Source organism: Chiloscyllium plagiosum, unplaced genomic scaffold (assembly GCF_037043375.1).
Source record: "Chiloscyllium plagiosum isolate Xiang-an unplaced genomic scaffold, Cpla_swu_hap1 HiC_scaffold_3, whole genome shotgun sequence".
NCBI classification, from domain to species: Eukaryota; Metazoa; Chordata; class Chondrichthyes; order Orectolobiformes; family Hemiscylliidae; genus Chiloscyllium; species Chiloscyllium plagiosum.
The window spans coordinates 48,585,111-48,609,180 of NW_028270141.1; the positions used below are offsets into that span (position 1 = coordinate 48,585,111).

The 24,070-nt window shown below is 42.4% G+C and overlaps 1 protein-coding gene across 1 annotated transcript in view; it reads right to left on the reverse strand.

Annotated features, from left to right (window-relative positions):
- The window catches only part of khdrbs2 (KH domain containing, RNA binding, signal transduction associated 2), a 547,070-nt gene that overhangs the window by 320,182 nt on the left and 202,818 nt on the right, over positions 1-24,070 (reverse strand). Inside the window, exon 2 of the mRNA XM_043681416.2 lies at positions 18,675-18,799. Within this exon, the coding sequence (XP_043537351.1) occupies positions 18,675-18,799 (125 nt within the window). The remainder of the gene's footprint in view (positions 1-18,674; positions 18,800-24,070) is intronic.

Genomic DNA, 24,070 nt, shown 5'->3' on the forward strand with positions numbered 1-24,070 from the left:
GACTTCCGCTATCCCTACTGGGTCTGGCCCACATGGGACTCAGCAAGATGGTTGACTCTTAACTGACCTCTGGGCAATTAGGGGATGGATAACACTTGCCTCATGACACCCACGAAAATCAATACTACCATCTTAATGTGAAGATGTGTTACTGAAAGTATTCATTTGTCCTCAGCTGATTTACATATCTTGGACTTTTTGAAACAAACCTTTCACAAAAAGGGCACTGGCCTATAGCAGCTAAATGTTGGATTTGTGAAGGACACAAACTGAGAGGTCCACTTCTGAGGGGGAGGTCAGATGACCTGTTCTTGGTTGTAAAAATACAACAGTTTTTTGAACTAATAGTCAGAAAGACTAGCACAGGACAAAAGGGGATGCACTACAAGTGCTTTTTTGAGGGAGAATTCTGAACCAATCCCACTGTCTCGAACAGACCAAGGAAATCAGCCCCAACCACAACCTCTCAGTGACAGCTGGAGTGAGGTACTTCAATAGCAGCACCTGTTAAGGCAAGTGGCCCTTTTGCTGTGAACAAACATCTGCAAAAGTCTCTTTGATTTTATTTTTTACATTTCAAAGTTTTAAGATCTGATACTCTGCCGAGTTTTATTGTCTTTTTATTATGCTTTGGGAGGGTAGGGTTGTATGTGTCAGTTTTGCAGACATGGTAGTTAAATATACATGAATATTTTGCATTTAATTTTTAATTCATAATTTCTGCATCTTTGCCCGAATAAGCTTTAGAAATAAAATTAACTCTATTTGTGAACTGGAGGAATCTGGCTGGCTAATTTCTCATACCAAATTGTACAATCTGATATCGATTTATTGAACTGACAAAATCAGCTCCCTTATAAGTTCAAACTCTGATGTAACCAACGCAGGAGACAAATCAGTTCACTTCTCCTAGCTTTGTCAGAATAATCTGTTTTAAGTGATGTTCGCTGAAGAAGAAATGTTGTCCAGAAAACAGAGAAGAATTCCCTCACTTGGTGTAGTGGCCATGGCATCTCTTATATCCACCAGGGAGGACAAAAAGGCCTCAAATTAACGTTTCACTTGAAGAATGGCAGGTTTACCCTTAAGGCGTCAGAGTAGATTTTGTATTCAATTAATTCTCTGGATAAGATTTGAACCCACGACCTTCTGACACAGAGGGGTTACCCAACTGGGCCACAGCTGACACAAACCATTGACACAATGTCACTTATTAATCCAATAATATCTTCCATAACTGACCCTGACAGCGCAGTGTGCAGAGATGATCGACAAAGTATAACCTTGTCTCTGATGTTAGTTTTATGGACTCATTGAACTATAAGGTGTGGAAACGTTTTAAATATTTGTTCACTTGTCACGAGCTATTGAAATTCCACTTGGTCACTCCAAGATTCTTTGCTATTCACTCTCACTTAAATGAGAGTCAAAGGACATTTCTTTCAATATTAAAAAATGCTGCACAGGCAATGAAATGATGAGTACAAGGGAAACTACTCAATGCAAATATTTTGGTTGGTGGGACTGATTAAATAATTGCAAATTAATCTCAATGTAGAAAGATGCTTGGCAAAGCACATTGCAACAGGATCTATGAAATAGTTTATAGAATCAATGCCCACTATTAACATTAGTAAAAGGAGATGATTTAGGGTGCCTGTTAAACATTCATGACTGGCCCTCATTGATTGAGTACTTTTCATGTGCTGTGATACATTCCAACAGCATTCGATCAGAGATAAAAGAAGTTCTTTCAGGCTTTCACAAATGACAGCTACTAAACCAGGCAGCTTTGGGCTCTTGGGCCTTTGAAAGGACAATGGTATACCATGAATGTCTCTTAGGCTGCTAAGAAAAGGGTGCAGATCGGAGTCTAAAGTTATTGTAAAGCAGACTGGACAATGGCCTTTGATTTGAAATTAAATTGGAGGAAAAAAATCAATCAATCTTAACAATTAAATATCACTCTCTATTTGACAAGAAGAAAAACAGACTTTGGAGCAAAATGTCCATGGTGAGGAATTTAAACAGATTGCTGAAAGACTTGCTCAGTTAAAAACAAGAAGCTGGAGAAGGAGAAGATAATATACCTCCACTGAGGCTGTTTCCCTATTCAATATGATCAGGGCTGATCTTGGGTTTCAACTTAAGGTGCATCTGTGACGAAGTTCAAAGATAAAGCTCAAAATCATCTTCTCATGGAGAAGGCTGCACCAGAGAAAGGTGTTATGAGCAACACCTTGCGTTTACAAATCACCTTTATGGAGCAACATGTCACTACTGCTTGTCGAAAGAAGTGGGTTTTATGAAACAAGAGGGTGGTTCAAGCATAATAGACCATTTAGGCCTTCGCATCTGCCAGCTTTGCGGACAATTCAGCCAATCCCACTCCCTTGTCTTTTCCCCATAGCCCTGAAAATATTTTCTCTTCAAATAGAACATAGAACATAGAACAGCACAGTCCAGTCCCTTTGGCCATCGATGTTGTGCTGGTCTTTTACTCTACTCTAAGATCAAACTAACCTACAAACCCTTCATTGTACTAACTTTCATGTACCTATTCAAGACTCACTCAAATGTCCCTAATGTATCTGACTCTACTACCACTGCTGGCAGTGCATTCCGCACACCAACCACTCTCTGAGTAAAGAACCTACCTCTGAAATCTCCCCTAAAAATTCCTCCAATTACCTTAAAATTCTGTCCCCTCATAATAGACATTTCTGCCCTGGGCAATGTCTCTGGCCATCCACTCTATCTATCCCTCTCAACATCTTGTACACCTCTATCAAGTCATCTCTCAACCTTCTTCACTCCAATGAGAAAAGCCCTAGCTCCTTCAACCTTTCTTCATAAGACATGCCCTCCAGTCCAGGCAGCATCCTGGCAAATCTCTTCCAAGTGTGGTCTAACCAGGACTCTATAGAGCTGTAGCATAACCTTGCAGCTCTTAAACTCAACCCCCCACTAATGAAAGTCAACACACCATATGCCTTCTTAACAACCCTATAACCTGGGTGGCAACTTTGAGGGATCTATGAATATGAACCACATGATCTCTTTATTCCTCCACACTGCCAAGAATCCAGCCTTTAACCCTGTAATCTGCATTCAAATATGACCTTCCAAAGTGAATCACTTCACACTTTTCCAGGTTGAACTGCATCTGCCACTTATTAGCCCAGTTCTGCATCTTGTCAATGTCACATTGCAACCTACAACAGCCTTCCACACCATTGACAATCTTTGTGTCATCGGCAAACTTATGAACCCACCCTTCTACTTCCTCAAGTCATTAGGTTAAGTTAGATTAGATTCCCAACAGTGTGGAAGCAGGCCCTTCAGCCCAGCAAGTCCACACCGACACTCTGAAGAGTAACCCACCGAGACCCATTTCCCTCTGACTAATGCACCTAACACTATGGGCAATTTAACATGGCCAATTCACCTGACCTGCACATCTTTGGACTGTGGGAGGAAACGGAGTACCCGGAGGAAACCCACACAGACACTGGGAGAATGTGTGTGTGGAGTTTGCACAGTCGCCCAAGGCTTGAATTGAACTTGGGGCCCTGGCGCTGTGAGGCAGCAGTGCTAACCACCGAGCTACTGTGCCATCCATTTATAAAAATCACAAAGAAGAGGTCCCAGAACCGATCTCTGTGAGACACCACTCGTCACCAAGCTCCAGGTTACATACTTTCCATCTACCACTACCTTCTGTCTTCTGTGGGCCAGCCAATTCTGTATCCAGACAGACAAGTTTCCCTGTATCCCACACCTCCTTACTGTCTGAATGAGCCTCCATGGGGAACCTTATCAAACACCTTGCTAAATCCATGCACACCACATTCACTGCTCCAGCTTCATCAATGTGTTTTGTCACATCCTCAAAGAATTCAGTAAGATTTATGAAGCACGACCTTCCCCTCACAAAGCCATGCAGACTATCAAACTATAGTTTTCCATGTAATCACAAATCCTGCCTCTCAGAATCTTCTCCAATACTTTGCCCACCACCGACTTAAGGTTGACTAGTCTCTAATTCCCAGGATTATCCCTATTCCCTTTCTTGAACAAGGGAATAACATTTGCCAACCTCCAATCATTTGGTACTACTCCAGTGGACAGTGAGGACACAAATATCATCACCAAAGGTGCAGCAATCTCTTCCCCCACTTCCTGCAGTAGCCTAGGGTATATCCCATCTGACCCAGGGGATTTATCTATCCTGATGCTTTTCAAAATTTTCAGCACATCCTCCTTTCTAATATCAACCTGTTTGAGCATACCAATCTGTTTCATGCTGTCCTCAGAAATATCAAAGTCCCTCTCAGTAGTGAATACTGAAGCAAAGTATTCATTAAGGACCTCTCCGCTTCCTCCAACTCCAGGTGCAAGTTTCATAGGGTCATAGAAATGTACAGCACAGAAACAGATCCTTCGGTCCAACTCCATGCCAACTAGTTATCCTAAATTAATCTAGTCCCATTTGCCAGCACTTGGCCTATATCCTTCTAAATGTTTCCTATTCAAATACCCATCCTGATGCTTGCTTAATGCTGTAATTGTAACAGCCTCCACCAATTGCTCAGGCAGCTCATCCCATATAAGCACCACTCTTTGCGTGAAAAAGTTGCCCCTCAGGTCCCTTTTATGTCTTTCCTTTCTCATCCTGAACCTATGCCTTCTATTTCTGGACACCCCCACCCTACAGAAAAGACTTTGTCTGTTTATCCAATCCATGCCCCTCATGATTTTATAAACTTCTATGAGGTCATCCCTCAGCCTGTGATGTTCCAGGGAAAACAGCCCCAGTCTACTCAGCCTCTCCCTGTAGCTCAAACCCTCCAACCCTGGCAAAATCCTTGTAAATCTTTTTGAGCCCTTTCAATTTTCACAACATCCTTCCGATCGGAAGGAGACCAGAACTGCGTGCAATATTCAAAAGTGACCTAACGAATGTCCTGTACAGCCGCAACAGGACCTCCCAATTCCTATACTCAAGTGCTCTGACCAATAAAGGAAAGCACATCAGCCGCTGATCATTTCTTTCTGGAAGTATTCTGAGCCTTGAGGTTGTCAACATGACTACAGGTAAAACTTTCAAATCCATTTGGACCGCAATTCAGACTGATTACCTGAAGACTTACAATGGTACTTACTTTGTCTGTGGTCTCAAGACCTACCCTTGGCTCCCACCAGATTGGTCCGGATCTTGCTACCTTGCCTATATGGTCCCTTTTGTCTGCCATTACAGTTCGCTCCGCCTTCATCCTAACATACACCTACTTCGATCCAAACGGTCCATCACTGAGACTGAGCGATTCTTCATGATCACCTAAGGCTGCTAGGGAACTGACCAATATGGCCTCAACTTTGGAAAGGCTGGGTAATGAGACCGCTGAAAGCTTTGCAGCTGTTAGCACAGCCATCTCCGAGGTGTCGGCTGAGGTCATTGCCACCGATACTGTTGTGTTGCAGAACCATTTGGCCCTTGACTATTTGCTAGCGGCACAAGGTGGCACTTGTGCTGTTATTGGCCCAGAATGCTGCACATACATTCTGGATGCCTCGGACAATAAAACTAACCTAGCGGATCACATCCGCCTGGAGGCTGATAAAATCCAGCAGGAAGGGAAACAGTTTCATGATTATAATCCCCCGAGTGATTAGGATGAATCCTCGGCAGATCTTGGGGCTCATACCTATTGCATGCCTTCATCATGTTCATTGTTATTGTCATCGCTTGTTGCATTGTTATGGCTATCCTTAACTCATGTTGTAAAGTTTTGACAACAAGAATCATGCCGGGTGCTAGCCTCCACGTTGAGTCGCCTTGAAGTCACCCATTTTCTGGACCACTGATGATTATGGATGTAGGTGGTCTGTTCGTCATGTTCCCACATGCCTCAGACCATAAGGGGGGACTGAAAATAGAAACTAACTAAAGACATGTGCAGAACACTCCCAGAAACAGCTTTCTCTGCGTACGCATGGCAGAACACAAAAAACTGTCTTTCGTAGGCTTTTTTTGTACACATAATCCAGACTATAAAAACTGCTGTACCTGTTGTAGGGAGACAGATGGCGCGATCAAGACCTGCAGTTAGGGTCAGAATCACGGTGCCCCTCCCAAAAGCTTTTGATTGACTTGCTCCTAAACTTGAGTTTTATTAATTTTACTACAGCAAGAACTGCATGCAATATTCTAAACGTGGCCTAACCCACATCCTGTACAGCCGCAACTTGACCTCCCAACTCCTCTACTCAATGCTCTGACCAATAAAGGAAAGTATAGCAAATGCCTTCTTCATTATCCTTCTACCTGCGACTCTACTTTCAAGGAACTGTGAACCTGCACTCCAAGGTCTCTTGTTCAGCAACATTCCCCAGGACCTTATCATTAAGGTATATAAGTCCTGCTCTGATTTGCTTTTCCAAAATGCAGCACTTCACATTTATCCTAGTTAAACTCAGTCAGCCACTCACTCCTCAGGCCATTGGCCCATCTGATCAAGATCCTGTTGAAATCTGAGGCAACTTTCTTTACTGTCCACTAGACCTCCAATTGTGGTATCATCTGCAAACTTACTAACTATACCTCCTATGTTCACATCCAAATCATTTATATAAATGACAAGTAATGGTGGACCCAGCACTGATCCTTGTGGCACAGGCCTCCAGTCTGAAAAGCAACCCTCCACCACACCCTCTGTCTTCTACCATTGAGCCAGTTCCTCCACTATCCCTGATCAAATATCTATCTAATTCCCATTTGAATGCATCGATTGAATCTATCTCCAGGATCATTTACAAATCAACCTATTTCAGCATTCTCTGGTTCTTCAATATTCTGCTAGTGAAACATTTGAACTACACTGCATTATGATCATGAACACATTGATAAAATTTCCAATTCATTTTCTCTTCTCAAAGGATAAAAGCCCCAGTTTTTCCAATCTGTCCACGTAACAGAGTCATTCATCCTTGGAACCATTCTCATAAATCTTTTCTGAACCTTTTCTAAAGCCTTCCCATTCTTCCTAAAGTGCTGTGTCCAGCATTGAAGACAATGGGCCAGATTTTCACAGTGCCATGGAGACTTTACAGATCTGTATGAATGACAGAAGGGACCTGACAAACCATCCTCATTTCCTAATTTTCGGTGATTAAGGAAAGGGATGAGCAGGAAGCCTATGAACACAATTTACAAGTCAGCTGGGTCATTAACATTCATTGCACAGGGCAAACACACCTTCAGAAATGGTTTCGACATGCATTGAATGCAAGCTGCACAACTTTATGGTGAAGAGCATAAATACTCTAAAGTGATGAATAAGATATGGAGAATTGTCAAACTGTCAAGTCGTTTTAAACGTCTGCTCATTAGAATTCTAGAAGAGAGTCTGTCTTTGACTGAGTGTCATTAAAAGAAATCTACCAGCTTCAAAAGATGTTTGTTGACATAGCCCCTAGTGCTATCATTATAGCATTCTTACTACTTGACTGATTCCATAGTTCATCATTATCACAGAGGTGTGGCCTTAAGTTCAATGTTGTTGTCAGCTCAAAGAGCTATTAAAATATTAGAATCTTTGATATGGGGTTATGAATACAAATAAACACAAAGAACTGCCTTGATGCTTAAAATCTGAAACAGAACCAGAGTGCTGGAGAAACACTGCAGGGACAAGGCTCACTGGACTCAAAACATTAACTCTGCTTTCTGTACACAACTGCTGCCAGAAGACCTGCTGAGTTCCTCCAGCAATTTTTGCTTTTGTTATGAATACAAATAGTTGTTTTTATTAAAGGGGATTAAGTATTTGATGTATTTTAAACATATTGAAAAACTTTCATGACGAGGTTTTTCAATGTCTATAATAGAACTTAAGACCCAGGCAGCTGAAAGCACATGGTGGATTGATAAAAGTACAAAAAGGCAAGAAATGGTGGTGCTACAGAGATCTAGCGCAAGGAGAGGGGGCAGGCGGAATTGCGGAATGATTTGAAAAGAAGGAAGATGATATTAAATCAGACTGGGTGTCAGTGAAGGTCAGAAATCACAGGCCTCATGAGGGAATGAGTCTTAGAGAGATTATATAAGAATGTGCTGAGTTGAACATCATGTTTCTTTTTGCATATTTAATTTGATGTGCTAATTATTCATGGATGTAAAATGTATCACCATTTCGAACAAAACTCAACAATCGTAGCAGTGACTTAAGGTCAATGGTTTAAATAGAGGCTTAAAAATGGTGAAACAAAATATTTGGCTTTTAAATACATTCTCTAGCCTTTTTTTATGATCCTGCTGTGAAGAGAACAAACAGGACAAAGGAGAAATTGGCTAACCTGGGAAAGTATATAGGAGGATCAGGTTGTGAAATTAACTCATTCATTGCATTGCAGGCTCCGTTGATGTTATCTAGTCTTTGTAATGACTGACATACACAGTCAGCTTTCCTCATGTTGTTCATGTTGTGCATTTATGTAGCACCCTTTTACATAATAAAATGCCATAAGGCACTTCACAAGACCATTATACAACAAAATATTGAACTCAGCCATATCATCATACTAGATGGTGAAGAGCTTGTTCACAAGGTAGGTGTTAGAGCATGTTTAAAATGACGAAAGCAAGTTAGAATGGGAGGGAGTCCCAAAGCTCAGGGCCTGCAGTTGAAGGTTCAGCCTCCAGTGGTGGAACAATAAAATCAGATATGAACAAGGGGCCAAAATTAAATGAGCATAGAGCTTTCAATGGGTTGTGACACTGTTTCCATCAACAAGTGACCAAAAATCATGGGCAGGATTTTACCACCCCATTTCCTTGTTTCATTTACTCACCGCAAACACAATGCTTCTCGCTCAATTAGCGTCTGCCTGATGGGAAGGTGGTGCTAAGGTAAGCTTGCTGTCAGTAGCCAATCGAGTCTTAACAGTGGGATATCCAGCAGACAGAGGGCATAAGCTTGGGAAGTTGGTCATAGCCACCGTTTAAAGACACTCTGGCACTGAGTGGGTGGCAGCTACAAAGAAAACTCTGGTATAGTGGAGGAGATTGAAGGAAGACCATTAAACATATCGCACACTTTGGCAGCTATTTAACCATGAGCCACCTTGCCCATTTATATCCCAGGCTACTTACTGACACAATCTTTTCTTGCTCACAGCAGAAGATGGCACATGACAGCAACTGGCATGAATGAAACAATGCAAGCTATTGGGGAAAAGAGTGTTACTGAGGTCGTGACCCCTGGTGGGACTGAACGAATCGATGATGGAGGATACCTACTTATATAATCTTCCATCTCTCAGTGGCACTTCCTGCCCACCTTGCAGTCACGTTCGATGCATAAGCTCCAGATGGTGCTTGGGCACATATATCACTGTCTCTTCACCCCCTGACTGATACCTGGACCTTTCCCAGTCATGAGGATGAAGAGGAGATGATGGTAAAGTTGAAGAGCCACCATCACTCACAGACACAAGCTTACCCTAAGAGTCTAAAATACACAAGGGATGGGCATATGTGTAAAACAACAAATGTAAGTGAATGATGTTTGAGAGATACAGATGGCAAAGAACAGTGCCAGAATATGGAAGGTTGTTTATAAGTTCAGCAGCAGCTACAAGAAGCCCGAAGCACAGGCAGCTGCAGATGATGTGATTGTTGAGGCTATAATTGTAGTTGCAACAATTGGCTTTCTTCAGGGAGCAATTCTTAGAATCACAGAATCCCTACAGTGCAGAAAGAGGTGATTCAGCCAATTGGATCTGCACTGACCCTCTGAACAACATCTCACCATGACCCGACCACCCGACCACCCCCCCTCCCCCCCTCCCCCCCCCACCTTACTGCCATACCCCTCATTTCCCATGGCTAATCCACCTAGCCTGTCTATCCCTGGACACTATCGGGTAATTTAGCATGGCCAATTCACCAAACTGCACAGTTTTGAACTGTAGGAGATAGAGATTTATAACATCATGAAGGGCATAGATAGGGTGAATAGCCAGGGTCTTTTTCCAAGAGTAGGGGAGACCAAAACTAGATGGCATATGTTTAAGATGAGAGAGGAAAATAGAAAAGGATCCTGAAGGACAACGTCTTCCACACATAGTGGTATGGAATGAGCTGCCAGAGGAAGCAATAGTGGTGGATACAATTACAATATTTAAAAGACATTTGGACAGGTACATGAATTGGAAAGCTTTAGAGGAATATCAACCAAATGCAGGCAAATGGGAACAGCTCAGTTTCGGAGGCCTGCTCGGTATGCACGAGTAGACAGAAGGCTCTGTTTCCGTGCTGTATGACCCTAATACTCTATGAAACCACAACACCTCCAGTGGAAACACATGCAGATACAAGGAGAAACTCCACACTGACCACGGTTGAAATTGAATCCAGGTTCCTGGTATTGTGAGGCACAGCCAGGAAAATTGTTGAGACATCTTTGTAACTGAAGATGTAACACCTCAGATGGACATGATTTCACGTCAAATGCTTTTCCCTTCCTCCCCATCCCTCTTCTAAAGGCTTTGCTTTCTCTGGCTGACCACTGGTCATTATTCCAGTTCCTAGAGAAATGCCTGCAAGACCCCTTTTGTCTGGATGCAACTTCTTCCAACAGAAGCACTTAAACGAATAGAGGTATTACTTTGGCACCAGCCAAATCATTCATTACAAAGTATTGAAATGTTGTACGAATAGTAAGAAACTTCAAATATACAGACAACTCAACCAGCAGCCAGCCTGCGGGTAATCCATGTTCATTTTCAAAAGCTGGTATGCAAGAATGAACGTTTGACTATATTTCGTTAACATTCAAGCAAATGAAAAGCATATCAATCTTAAAATAATGTAAGCAATATTTTAAAAAAGGCTTTCTGCCTCTCCATTTTCAATTCATGTACAATTAATTCGCACTAATATTTTAGATTATTGATTACATTGCTCAGTTTATTTCCCCCTCCACTCCAAATGGTTCCTCTGGAACATGGCCTCTGGATGAAGCTACTATTCAAGCTTGGATATTAAGAACAAATACACTTTTATTCATAAAGAGCCATTCCCAATTTGAGTGCGAGTATATCTCAGTACTTTGTGAAATGCGGTCATTGTTCTGTATACAGGGCGATACAGGAATAACAACATCCCTCGCTGTTTGATTGAATCAGGGAAGTGTTGACAGATGCTTAATATCACATTTAATGTATCTCCATTGAAGACACTATAGACACTTCCATGTTGAGCAAAATATGAACTGCAATCTTAAGGAATTTTACTGCGTTCAAATTTTCAAATAATGCTGAATAGAGGGTTTCAAAATCTAAACAATTTGTCATGCCACAACTTTCAGTACAAGGAACTCTGTTAAATATTGGTCCTGTCCTTTAATCTACATAGTAACTATAGCTTTGATATCAAGGCTTGTTGTCTACTCAAACTCTTTTCTTTCTCAGACCTCACCAAACTATAAAGATGATGATTCTTCAAGGCCTAATTCCATGTGACGGACTATAGGAGGACAATGTGGGGAAATGACTTCCTCCTCTCTCACATGACCAGTCTTGAGGAGGAGGGGGGCGCAAGATTCCCTCTTTCCCTGCTTTCATCTTAGTAGATACCTGACTTTACGATAGCCCAAAGAGTGAAGTCTACACCATCCACGGAAGGCCTTACGGCACGGCTCACAGGAAACAGTCTACTTTTCACACAACAGATGACTTACACGATAAACAGAATCTCTTTAAAAACAGTTCTCCACAAATGATAGCATGAACAGAGAACAACATCTTCTGATAAAAGCAAGACTATTAAGGCAAGAAAAAGCCTTCAGTGGAAGACAGTTGAAGAAGCACAAGTCACGTGGGTAAAAACCAAAGCTGACAGTAGGTTTAATTGGCAAGAGAAGTGTCATATATTCAATCACCTCCATTCTGATCAGGAATAGCAGTATCAATGCACGGAGAAAATCATCTGAAAAATATGCCTTTATGAGGTAATCCAAGCTGTCAATCCAATAGAAACAGTAGGATCTCTTCAATGATTTACATCATTTCTAGGAGATGGCTCATATCATTGCAATGATCATTGCATTACTAATGAGATCATGGGCAGAGTTATACAGAGAATTCAATGATAACAACTAAATGAAAATAATGAAACATAAGTCAATGCAAAACCACTTGAGCCAATTCATAAAACCAGCCAGGTTTTGTTTTCTGAGAATCCACTAGGAAAATGATAGGTAAAATATAGAAAGCCAACATTTTAGCTCTTTAGTGAATCTACTATAACCTTTACAGTTGCATACAGAGAGTGATGATTTACCTCTTTGTCTGAGCACCAGATCAAACACAAATTCACCAAAATAATAGCATTTACTCTGTTTTAGGGACATTCTCTGCTGTCTATCACCATGAAATCTATGGGGCAAACATATTTATGGGCGGTATGGTGGCACAGTGGTTAGTACTGCTGCTTCACAGCGCCAGAGACCCGGGTTCAATTCCCGCCTCAGGCGACTGACTGTGTGGAGTTTGCACATTCTCCCCGTGTCTGCGTGGGTTTCCTCCGGGTGCTCCGGTTTCCTCCCACAGTCCAAAGATGTGCAGGTTAGGTGAATTGGCCATGCTAAGTTGCCCGTAGTGTTAGGTAAGGGGTAAATGTAGGGGTATGGGTGGATTGCGCTTCGGCGGGGCGGCGTGGACTTGTTGGGCCGAATCTAATCTAATATTCAAGCAGTACAAACCATGCTCAGCTAACAGCAGGTGTCAAACATTTATACAGTAATCAGGAAACATTTTAACAAACAGCATTGTCATTAAAATGTTAACTTGGTAAGGATGCTTTGCCTCTTGCATTGTAGTCAGTTGGTCAAGACAACATATTGTCTTTTCAAGAATGGAAAAGGTCTATTCAATGTATGAGTTTAAAACAACAGGATTCAGTTAAAAAAAAAGTTAATGAAATGTTATTGGCCAGCAAATGATGAGGTTCTTTACAACATTTTCCTGGAGACTTGGGTTAGAGGAGAGAGAAAAAAAAATCAATCAGCAACAAAAAGCAAGGTAGAGAGGACTTTCCGGAACTTGCAGTTGGATGTGCCATAAAGCACAGCAGTAAGGTCCAAATGTGTATGTTACTGCCATACAAAAGGTGTTCACATTGCTTTCTGCAAGTGTATTTCAAGGGCATGGCTCGATAAAACTGATCAAGCCATAGTACGTTATTTTGAACACTGAGGGGTAGTAAACAATGTCTGTGCAAAATCCTTATTTGGCCCATGACACAATCTATGCCAAAATCTTTGTGCTAAGTGAACAGATCCCAGAGTGTTCAGTGGCTGGACAAGGATCAGGGAGTGTCAACTTGTAATGAAGAACCAGTGTCAGTGTTCAGATGCTCTTGACATATTCTCTTTGATGACAGAATACAGGCTAAACTGTTAAAATGTTTGCATAAACCAAAATATTGGAGGTGTTTCAAAATCTCTTTCTCAGTGGACTCAGCAACAAGAAGTAAAATTACCAAAACCTTGGGATAGACTTCAACTGAAGCAAAACTTTCAGGGAATGAATACTGGTCTCAATAGTTTTGTCAGTTTGATTAATTTAATTATTCCATGAATAAATGCTTTTATAACATAAATTTATACAGTGACCTTTAACAAGGTTTGTGTAAAGATTTGTAGCTCAGATGCTGGTTGCAGTTGTGGGAATGTTCGCCAAGCTGGGAATTTGGTTTGCAGATGTTTCGTCCACTTTCTAGATGACATCCTCAGTGTCATGGAGCCTCCTGTGAAGCACTGCTGTACTGTGTTGTTGGAATGTATGTAGTTACATTCCCGTTGCTCATTGCAGTGGTCAGGATATTAGGTCTAGGTCAGTGCATTTATTGATGGAATCAGTGGATGAGTGCCACACTTACAGGTATTCTCTGGCGGTCCTCTGTTCAGCTTGTCCTATTATTGTGTTGTCCTAGTTGAATTGATGGTCCTTGTTGTTTGTGTGTATAGATACTAGGGATTGCTGGTCATGACATTTAGTGGCTAGTTGATGTTCATGAATCTGGCTAGCTAGTTGTCTGCCTGTTTGTCCTATATAGTGTTTCATGCGGTCTCTGCATGGAATCTTGTACACCACACTTGACCTACATATAATGAGTATTGGATCTTTTGTTCTGGTGAGTTGTTGTCTGAACATGGCTGTCAGTTTCTGTGTTGTCATACATTCAAGTGGCTGGAGGAGTCTGGCTGTCAGTTCTGAGACATGTTTACGTCAAGTAGAATGGTTATTGTGTTGAGTCACGGCATGTTCTCGTCGTGCTGTTTGTCTGCCAGGTATCTATGGATATCTATGCTTGGTGAAGACTTTGTTGAGGTGTTCTTCTTCACAGATCAGGAGTGCTGCAGTGTGTTGTAACCCTTATGACCAGGGTCCTAATGCAGCTTCTCTTGTGTGTGTTTGGGTAGTTGCTTGTGTAATGCAGGATCTGGTCCACAAGTGTGACTTTTCTCGATACTTTTGTGGTGCATTCCCCATTCTGTGTTCTTTCTACTATCACATTGACGATTGGGAGTTGGTTGTTAATTTCCTCCTCTCTTGTAACTTTGATCCCTGTGAGCATAGTGTTGATAATCTGGTGTGTGCTCTTGATCTCTGTTCTTTTAATTATTACAAAAGCGTCATCTACATATCCGATCCAAAAGTTTGGGTCGGATTTGAGAGAGGGCTGTTTGTTCCAGTCTTAGAGGATGTGTGACCCCAAGCCACAGTTACTCAATAGAATAAACAACACACTATGGAACCTGCACAAAAACGGACTGATAATCAAGACCATCCTACAAAAGATGAAACCAGAAGGCACCACTCCCCACAATTTTATGGACTACCTAAGGTACACAAACCAGACACACCACTCAGACCCACAGTGGCACTTCCAGGAACTCCATCTCATAAACTGGCAGAAGAATGTCAACAAAGACTCAAACATCTATCAGCAGATCCATACAACCATCACAGGAATTTCTAGACAATATCAAGAATGTAAACACAGACAAAAATGAAGTGAGTCTCATTTGTTGTAACAGCACTGTTTATCTCAATTGACAGAACCTGAGCAAAGAGTTCATAGATAACATGCTGGACAAACAAAACAGATGATGCAATGAGAAACCAATCAAGGATGGCATTCTCAAACTATTGGGCCTGTGCTTGACAACACACTTCATATTCAACACCCAGATATATAAATAAATCAATGGGACACCTATGGGCTCACCCTTCTCCGGGCACATAGCAGAAGCATTGATGGCAAAACTGGAACAAACTGCCCGCCCCCAAATCCTACCCAAACTTTGGATCACATGTGTTGACAACACTTTTGTAATAATTAAAAGAACAGAGATTGAGAGCACACACCAGATTATCAACATTATGCCCACAAGAATCAAATTTACGAGAGGAGGAAATTAACAACCAACTCCCAATCCTCAATGTGATAGTAGAAAGAACACAGAACAGGGAATGCACCACAAAGTGTACAGAAAAGTTACACACATGGACCATTTCCTGAATTATAACAGCAACCACCCAAACATACATAAGAGAAGCTGCATTAGGACCCTGTTCATAAGGGCTACAACACACTGCAGCACTCCTGATTTATGAAGAGAAGAACATCTTACAAAGTCTTTGCCAAGGATATCCCCACAACTTCATTCAGAGATGCCTGGCAGACAAACAAGGTGATGAGGACATGCCAAGACCTAACACACAAACCATTCTACCTTATATTAAAAACATCTCAGAACTGACAACACAAACTGACAGCCATGTTCAGACAAGAATTCAAGAACAAAAGACCCAATACCCATCATGTACAGGTCAAACGTGGTGTACAAGATTCCATGCAGAGACTGCACAAAACACTAAATAGGACAAACACGCAGACAACTAGCAATCCACATTCATATACAACAACTAGCTACTAAATGCCATGACCAGCTATCCCTAGTGTCTATACACACAGACAAGGATCACAAATTCGACGGGGACAACACAACAATAACAGGACAAGCTAAATAGAGGACAGCCAGAGGATTCCTAGACACGGCACTCATCCATGGACTCCACCAATAAACACATTGACCTAGACCCAATATAGCGACCACTCTAATGAACAACTGGAACTGGCAGCCAGGAGCAAAGGGAACAAAATCACACAAATTCCAACCAACAGGGTACAGCGACACTTCACAGGAGACTCCACAGCACTGAGGATGTCACCTAGAAAGGGGACAAAACGTTTGCAATCCAAATTCCCAGTTCGGTGAACATTCCCACAACAACCGCGAGGTCTAACAAAGTAAAACATCCCAAGCTTTGACATGGAACCACTTAACAGGCAGAAGGAAATAAAGATGTTTGCATTGAGTGAGGTGGTGCAGGGGGAAGGGGAGCAAGGTGGGGGAGCAAGGCGGGGAGATCTCCAACTACAGACCAGTGATACTTATTCTGTAATGATGAAATTCATTATGGGTATGAGAAAGTTGGTAAGTTCAATGTGGAGAAGCACTTTTCATTTGTAAAGGTACAAGACAGTCACTAAGAAATGTAATAATCAGCACTAGAGAAATATCATTGTTCACAGTAGTGAGAATGTGGAACTCATTAGGACAAATAATGGTTGAGCTGGAAAAGCGCAGCAGGTCAGGCAGCATCCAGGCAGCAGGTCAGGCAGCATCGAAGTTTCGGGCATAAGCCCTTCTTCAGGAATGACGAAAGTTTGTCCAGCAGGCTAAGATAAAAGGTAGGGAGGAGGGACTTGGGGAGGGGCGTCGGAAATGCAATAGGTGGAAAGAGGTCAAGGTGAGGGTGATAGGTCAGACTGGCGTGGGGTCGGAGAGGTCAGGAAGAAGATTGCAGGTTAGGAAGGCGGTGCTGAGTTCGATGGATTTGACTGAGACAAGGTGGGGGGAGGGGAAATGAGGAAACTGGTGAAATCCGAGTTCATCCCTTGTGGCTGGAGGGTTCCTAGGCGAAAGATGAGGCGCTCTTCCTCCAACCGTCGTGTTGTTGTGGTCTGGCGATGGAGGAGTCCAAAGACCTGCATATCCTTGGTGGAGTGGGAGGGGGAGTTGAAGTGTTGAGCCACAGGGCGGTTGGGTTGGTTGGTCCGGGTGTCCCAGAGGTGTTCTCTGAAACGCTCCGCAAGTAGGCAGCCTGTCTCCCCAATATAGAGGAGGCCACATCGGGTGCAGAGGATGCAATAGATGATGTGTGTGGAGATGCAGGTGAATCTGTGGCGGAAGTTTCCTTTGGGGCCTTGGAGGGAGGTGAGGGGGGAGGTGTGGGCGCAAGTCTTGCACCTCCTGCGGTTGCAGGGGAAGGTGCCGGGAGTGGAGGTTGGGTTGGTGGGGGGTGTGGATCTGACGAGGGAGTCACGGAGGGAGTGGGCTTTACGGAATGCTGATAGGGGAGGGGAGGGAAATATATCCTTGGTGGTGGGGTCCGTTTGGAGGTAGCGGAAATGACGACGGATGATGCGCTGTACATGGAGATTGGTGGGGTGGTAGGTGAGGACCAGTGGGGTTCTGTCCTGGTGGCGGTTGGAGGCCCGATGTGGCCTCCTATATATTGGGGAGACAGGCCGCCTACTTGCGGAGCGTTTCAGAGAACACCTCTGGGACACCCGGACCAACCAACCCAACCACCCTGTGGCTCAACACTTCAACTCCCCCTCCCACTCCACCAAGGATATACAGGTCTTTGGACTCCTCCATCGCCAGACCACAACAACACGACGGTTGGAGGAAGAGTGCCTCATCTTCTGCCTAGGAACCCTCCAACCACAAGGGATGAACTCGGATTTCACCAGTTTCCTCATTTCCCCTCCCCCCACCTTGTCTCAGTCAAATCCATCGAACTCAGCACCGCTTTCCTAACCTGCAATCTTCTTCCTGACCTCTCCGCCCCCACCCCAGTCTGACCTATCACCCTCACCTTGACCTCTTTCCACCTATCGCATTTCCGATGCCCCTCCCCCAAGTCCCTCCTCCCTACCTTTTATCTTAGCCTGCTGGACAAACTTTCCTCATTCCTGAAGAAGGGCTTATGCCCGAAACGTCGATTCTCCTGTTCCCTGGATGCTGCCTGACCTGCTGCGCTTTTCCAGCAACACATTTTCAGCTCTGATCTCCAGCATCTGCAGACCTCACTTTCTCCTCAAATAATGGTTGAGGCACCCAGCATAAATACAAGAAAAGAAATGCTAAATAGCACATGGGGCAGGAAGGAATTGAATAGCAGTGACAGTACAGAATTTGCACATTGGGCCCAACTTCACATGAATTCCCTTCTACCCTATTTTATCTCATCCTATCGGTATACTTTTCCATTCCTTTCTTGGTCATGGACTGATAAGGTTTACCCTCCAAATGGCAGCAAGGAATGGACGGCCAGAATGATATAGTTAATAAACTTTGAGTGGCAAAATGCTCACGTGGAGTGTAAACACCAGCATGGACAAGTTGGGCTGAAAGAACCTGTTTCATTGCTAATGTAATGCTCTGTAACTCCAAGAAAGCAACTGCATACACGATAGCTGATTACTCAGTATATCTGACATACGAACAAATCAAGCAAGCTTCATATACCTTTGGATATTGTTTGACTGGAATCAACACTCTTTCAGCTAGTTTAATATTTTTGTTGCTGATAACATCAAGGTATTGCTTCTCCTCTTCTTTTTTTGAGCTGTTGTTCTGGAACTGTTCAATTTCTGTAAAGAGATCAAAATATATCAAATTTAATGAAGCAATCTGTAAAGTAATTAAAATGTCAATTCCATAAACAACTTGGAATCCTTCAGAACTTGACCAATTCCACTTGCTCCGGCAGTTCACAATTTCAGAAGTGCATTTCCTATTTATTTTCCTTCAAACATTTACAGCAAATGGATCAAGGGCTATGGGGGGAGTTGGTCATTTTCATCAAAATGTCACAGCACAGTGCTCTATAAAAACCTAATCCTTTCAGTTTGGTGCATATACTAGACAGTGGATTTCCCATTGGTGTAGCAACTGCACCTAGGATCTGGGCGATCAAATCATGAGAAAAAGCACAGAAGGAGATCATTTAGCCCTCTGTATCTGTGCTGGCTCTCTCAAATAAAGCACCCCATATTGGTCGATTCCTTATAGCCCTGCAAACTCTCCCTCTTCGATAATTATCACAATTCTCCTCAGTTACAATCCAGTCCAGGTACATCCGTTCACAGAAAGAAATGAACTGTAACAGAAACTCTCAACACTTGGAAATGAATGTACTGGACCTCTAATGTGATGCATACTTGTCACATTGGATCAGTAAGTCTCAGTTACAAAGTTAGGTTTTGGACAAATCAAATGTGGCTGTCGGTTTATGGACTATCATGAATCCCAGTGGTCAGAGAAGTCTGGCTGTTAGTTCCAAGATATTTTTTATATAAGGTAGTGTGGCTAGTGAGTTAGGTCGTGGCATGTACTCATTGCGACAGCAATGTTCAGATAACAACTCACCAGAACAAAAGACCCAATCATGTGCAAGACAAACATAGTTTACAATATTCCATGCAAACACTATATAGGACAAACAGGCAGATAACTAACTAGTGTATCCATGAACACTAACTAGCCACTAAACCCCACAACCAGGTATTCCTGGTAGCCATATACACAGGTGACAAGGACCACAAGTTTGACTGGGACAACACAACAATAATAGGAAAAGCTAAACAGAGGATAGCCAGAGAATTTCTAAAGGTGTGGCACTCATTCATAGACTCAAATCAATAAACACATTGACCTAGACCCAGTATATCAACCATTGCGACGAACAACTGGAATGGACAACCAAAATGAAACCAAAAACTTCAGAAAACACCAGCATTTTACAGGAGGCTCCAAAGCACTGAGGATGTGAGAGGGGACAAAATATCTGCAAATCAACTTCCCAGAGTGGCAAACATACCCACAACTATGGCAATCAGCACCTGAACCACAGGGGCGGAATGGTGGCTCAATGGTTAGCACTGCTGCCTCACAGTACCAAGGACCCAGGTTGGATTCCAGGCTTGGGTGACTGTCTATGTAGAGTTTGCACATTCCCCCGTGTTTACATGGGTTTCCTCTGGGTGCTTCAGTTTCCTCCCACAGTCCAAAGATGTGCAGGTTAGGTGAATTGGCCATAAGTGTTCAGGGATGTGTAGACTAGGTGCATTAGTCAAGGGAAATGTAAAGTAATAAGGTAGGGGAATGGGTCTGGGTGGGATGCTCTTTGGAGGGCCAGTGTGGACCCGTTGGGCCAAATGGCCTGTTTCCACACTGTAGGGATTCTAAAATCTTTATGCAAACCTTGAAATATTCATGTGCTTTTAAACAATTAACTGCAATGGATAAAATTTGACTAAATCTAAATTGAGAAAAAGCTAATTACTATTTTATCATCTGTAAGAGCAGTGATTGGTTTCTACTTTATTCCATTCTGAGTGGGTACTAATTTGATAATGAAAGTGGGTGTAATTATACTGTAACTATTGACATGCTATTAAGAGAGTAAATTACAAAATTAAGCAAAGAAATGCTGATAACCAGAAAGCAATTTATCATTTTCTTTAAAGTTGACCCTTTAGAGCTAGAGGTTTTCCAATCTTAATAAAGAACACAAACAAAGTGCATGAATAAACAGACCAAAGTGGAAATCAACATCACAAATTTGAAAATCAACGGTAAAGCTTGTACGCAATAATTAAGACTTTGATCTGGAACAGAATTACTCACTGCAATTTAAGTCACCAATGAATGACATAACATTTGAAATAATGAAATTGTAAGTGGTTTAGTAAGTGCAAGTGGTGGATGGAGAGTTGAAGCTGCATGAGGTATCGCAGGTAAGTTAGGCTGGCTGCTTGTTTGCATGGGCATGGGTGTCATGGAAGTCTACTCAATTTCAGGCAATGTGAACAATTGCACTGTAGTAAAATCAGCTTGAAGATTTTATCCAGAGAAATCAACCATCTACTCCATTTAACTCAAACACTTAGCTTGAGTACCTCTCTTTCTGAGGCAGCGGATGAAGATAGGCATGCAGGAGACTCAGAGCAGGAATCATCTTGCTAGACAGAGCAGCCATCAGTGTGTAGGAAAGGTATAAATGCAGTGGAGGGAGTGCAGAAGCAATTTACTAGAATGGTTCCAGGTACGAGCCTAAGTTTGATTTATTGTTGCCACATGTACTAAGTACAATGAAAAGTGTGATTTTGTGTGCTGTACAGGCAGAATGTATCATATAAAGTGCATCAGAACAAAGTGCAGAATACAGTGCTACAGCTGCAGAGGTGTAGAGAGAGAAATCAGAATTAACATGAGAGATCTGTTTCAAAAGTCTGATAACAGTGGAGACCCTGCTGTTCTTGAATCTGTATGCGTAATCAAATCTTTCTCTCTTCTAACTGATGAATGAGGATGGAAGAGAGCATAACTGGGGTGGTAGGGGTCTTTGATGATGTTGGACCCTTTCCTGAGGCAGATATAGTCAGTGGATGGAAAGTTGGCTTGCATGATGAGAAACTTCAGTGGTGAGAATATGTTCTCCTTGGTGAACAAGTGGCTGAGGTGGTTTCATGGGGGAATTCCAAATCAGGAGTGGGCTGGACAGTAAATATGGTGAAGCTGTTTCCACTTGTAAAAGAAAAAAAAGAACACAAGGGTTTAGATTTAAAGTGATGTGCAAAAGAAGGAAGAGTGAGTTGAGAAAAAAAAACCTTTTCACACAGTAAATTGTTGGGATATGAAACACACTGCCTGAAAATGTGGTGGAGACAAGTTCAGTTGGGGCATTCAAGAGGGCACTCAATGGTTATGTAATGTGTGCAGTTGTATGAGGGTGGTGGGGGAAGGCAGGAGATTGGCACTAGTTAGGAGAGGCAGACTGATACTAGAGCTAGAGCAGGCATGATGGGCCAAATAGCCATCGCCTACACTGTAATAATTCTGATTCAGAGACCTTATGGTAGCTGAGTCCACAAGGGATAACTACATAAGTTTGAATCCATTGAAGTAACGTTGTGTGTGGATATAGCACGATTAAGACAAAGGAATTCTAACCACAGCTCAGTTTTTCCAGACTGAAGTTACTTGTTAATCAATCTGCTGCTGTTATTTAGAATCACCTCTGGGACACAAAAATACATCTTAGGTTTCTTTATTTTTCCTATTACCATCTCCTTTTGCCTTACACCATCAGCTTGAGCAAATTTCATCTACTCCTGCCTTCTACTGTACCATAGCTCTTCCTTTTCATTTTTTTCTGCCTCTGTGCTTGCTTGAAATCTGTGAAGTTCACTTGCCTTGTCACCCATGAAGTTCTGTATCCACGAAGCTCAGATTTCAGTATCACCATCCCCTCTTAAAAATGGAGCCATTTAATGGAAATGCATATTCCTACTTGCAAAATGCATCACTCCACAGTTCCCAGCTCTAACCCCTATCTGTTACATGTGTCTGATTATGTCCCAAGATATGCCACTCTTTCTACATTTTTGAAGCCTGGCCATCCAGTGAAGGTTACAGCAGTGCCAATAGTTTCTTTCTGATGCTATGGAGTTCATGTAAAAAAAAACCCTGAGAAACAAAAAGTGAGAAACACCAAGCATTGCATATTAAATATCGTTAAGTAAAAGGGTTCAGACATAGCAAGCAAATTGCATAAAAGCTACACAAGTACCCTTCGCACACAAAACCACAACCAACCTGACTTTCAGGCACAAACTTACATCGGTATTGCACTTCACCATGTCCTTTTGGAGCTGTCTGCAGTTTTGGTCACCATCCTTCTCTAACATCTCTTCACTGTTGCCCAATTAGGTGGGACTGACAACTGATAACCATCACCATTCTTATCTATCTCATCACAGCCAGGGTATCGTAAGCAATGGCCTCTTTTCTTGCCCTCGAACTGTTACCTCTGGTGTCTCGTAAGTACTCTATACCGCTCCACATCTACAAGCAATATCATCTGAAAATGCATTACTTTGCATATGAAAGGTGGCAACACCCAGCTCTCCCTCAGCATCATCCCTCTCTATGTAGTATCTTGGTCATCATACTAAAGAATATTTCCAGAGCCTTCTGAGGAAAACATTAACTTTCTTTAGAAAACATCTTAGTGTGACAATAAATCGATACAAGGTTGAAAAAGAAATCATGTGACATTGCATCAGCTCCTACATTGATCTAGCCTCTCATTTGCATAACACCCTGTGCAGACTTAACCCTTTATGCCCTGAACTCCTCTGAACAGTTGCTAAATTATCTGGCTGCTCAGCTGATGTCGTCCTGGATGAGCAGGAAATCTCTTGAATTAAGTGCTGGATATTAACATAAATTCCATTCACTTGTGACCAGTTCCATCCCTCTCTCAACTCTCTGTGCCGAAACAGACTATTCCCAACATTGATGTTGTATCTGAAGCTCTGATGAATTATCAATCGCATATCAGTGCCATCACTAATATTGCTTATTTTGACTGTTATAACAGGCCCTAACTAAATGTCTGTCACAGCGCATCAGCTCCTGAAATCCTCATTCAAGCCATTGTTACCACTGGACCAGGCTCTCATGTTGTGCTCTGCATAAACCTGAGATCTTGCAAACTCTGCTGTCTGTGTCTTTGTTCATATCAGCTGACCAACACAGACACCAAGTTAAACAACACCTGAATGTTAAAAGTTGCGTCCTTGGTTTCACATCTCTCCATTGTCTAGTTCCTTCCGAACTTTAATTTTCTCTGAACGTTTATCCTTCTGCAATATGGGCGGTCTTCCAACACCAACCTCTTGAGGATGGCTGGTTTTATCTGTTTCGTATTCCAATTTTAACCATGCCATTAGCTGCCTGGGCCCAAACTCTGGAATTTCCTTCTCCACCCATCTGACGTTTCTCTTTGGTTAAATGCTCTGTCAGCCATGGCCTTAGACTCAACTTTAGATCTTCGGACATGATATCTGCCTATG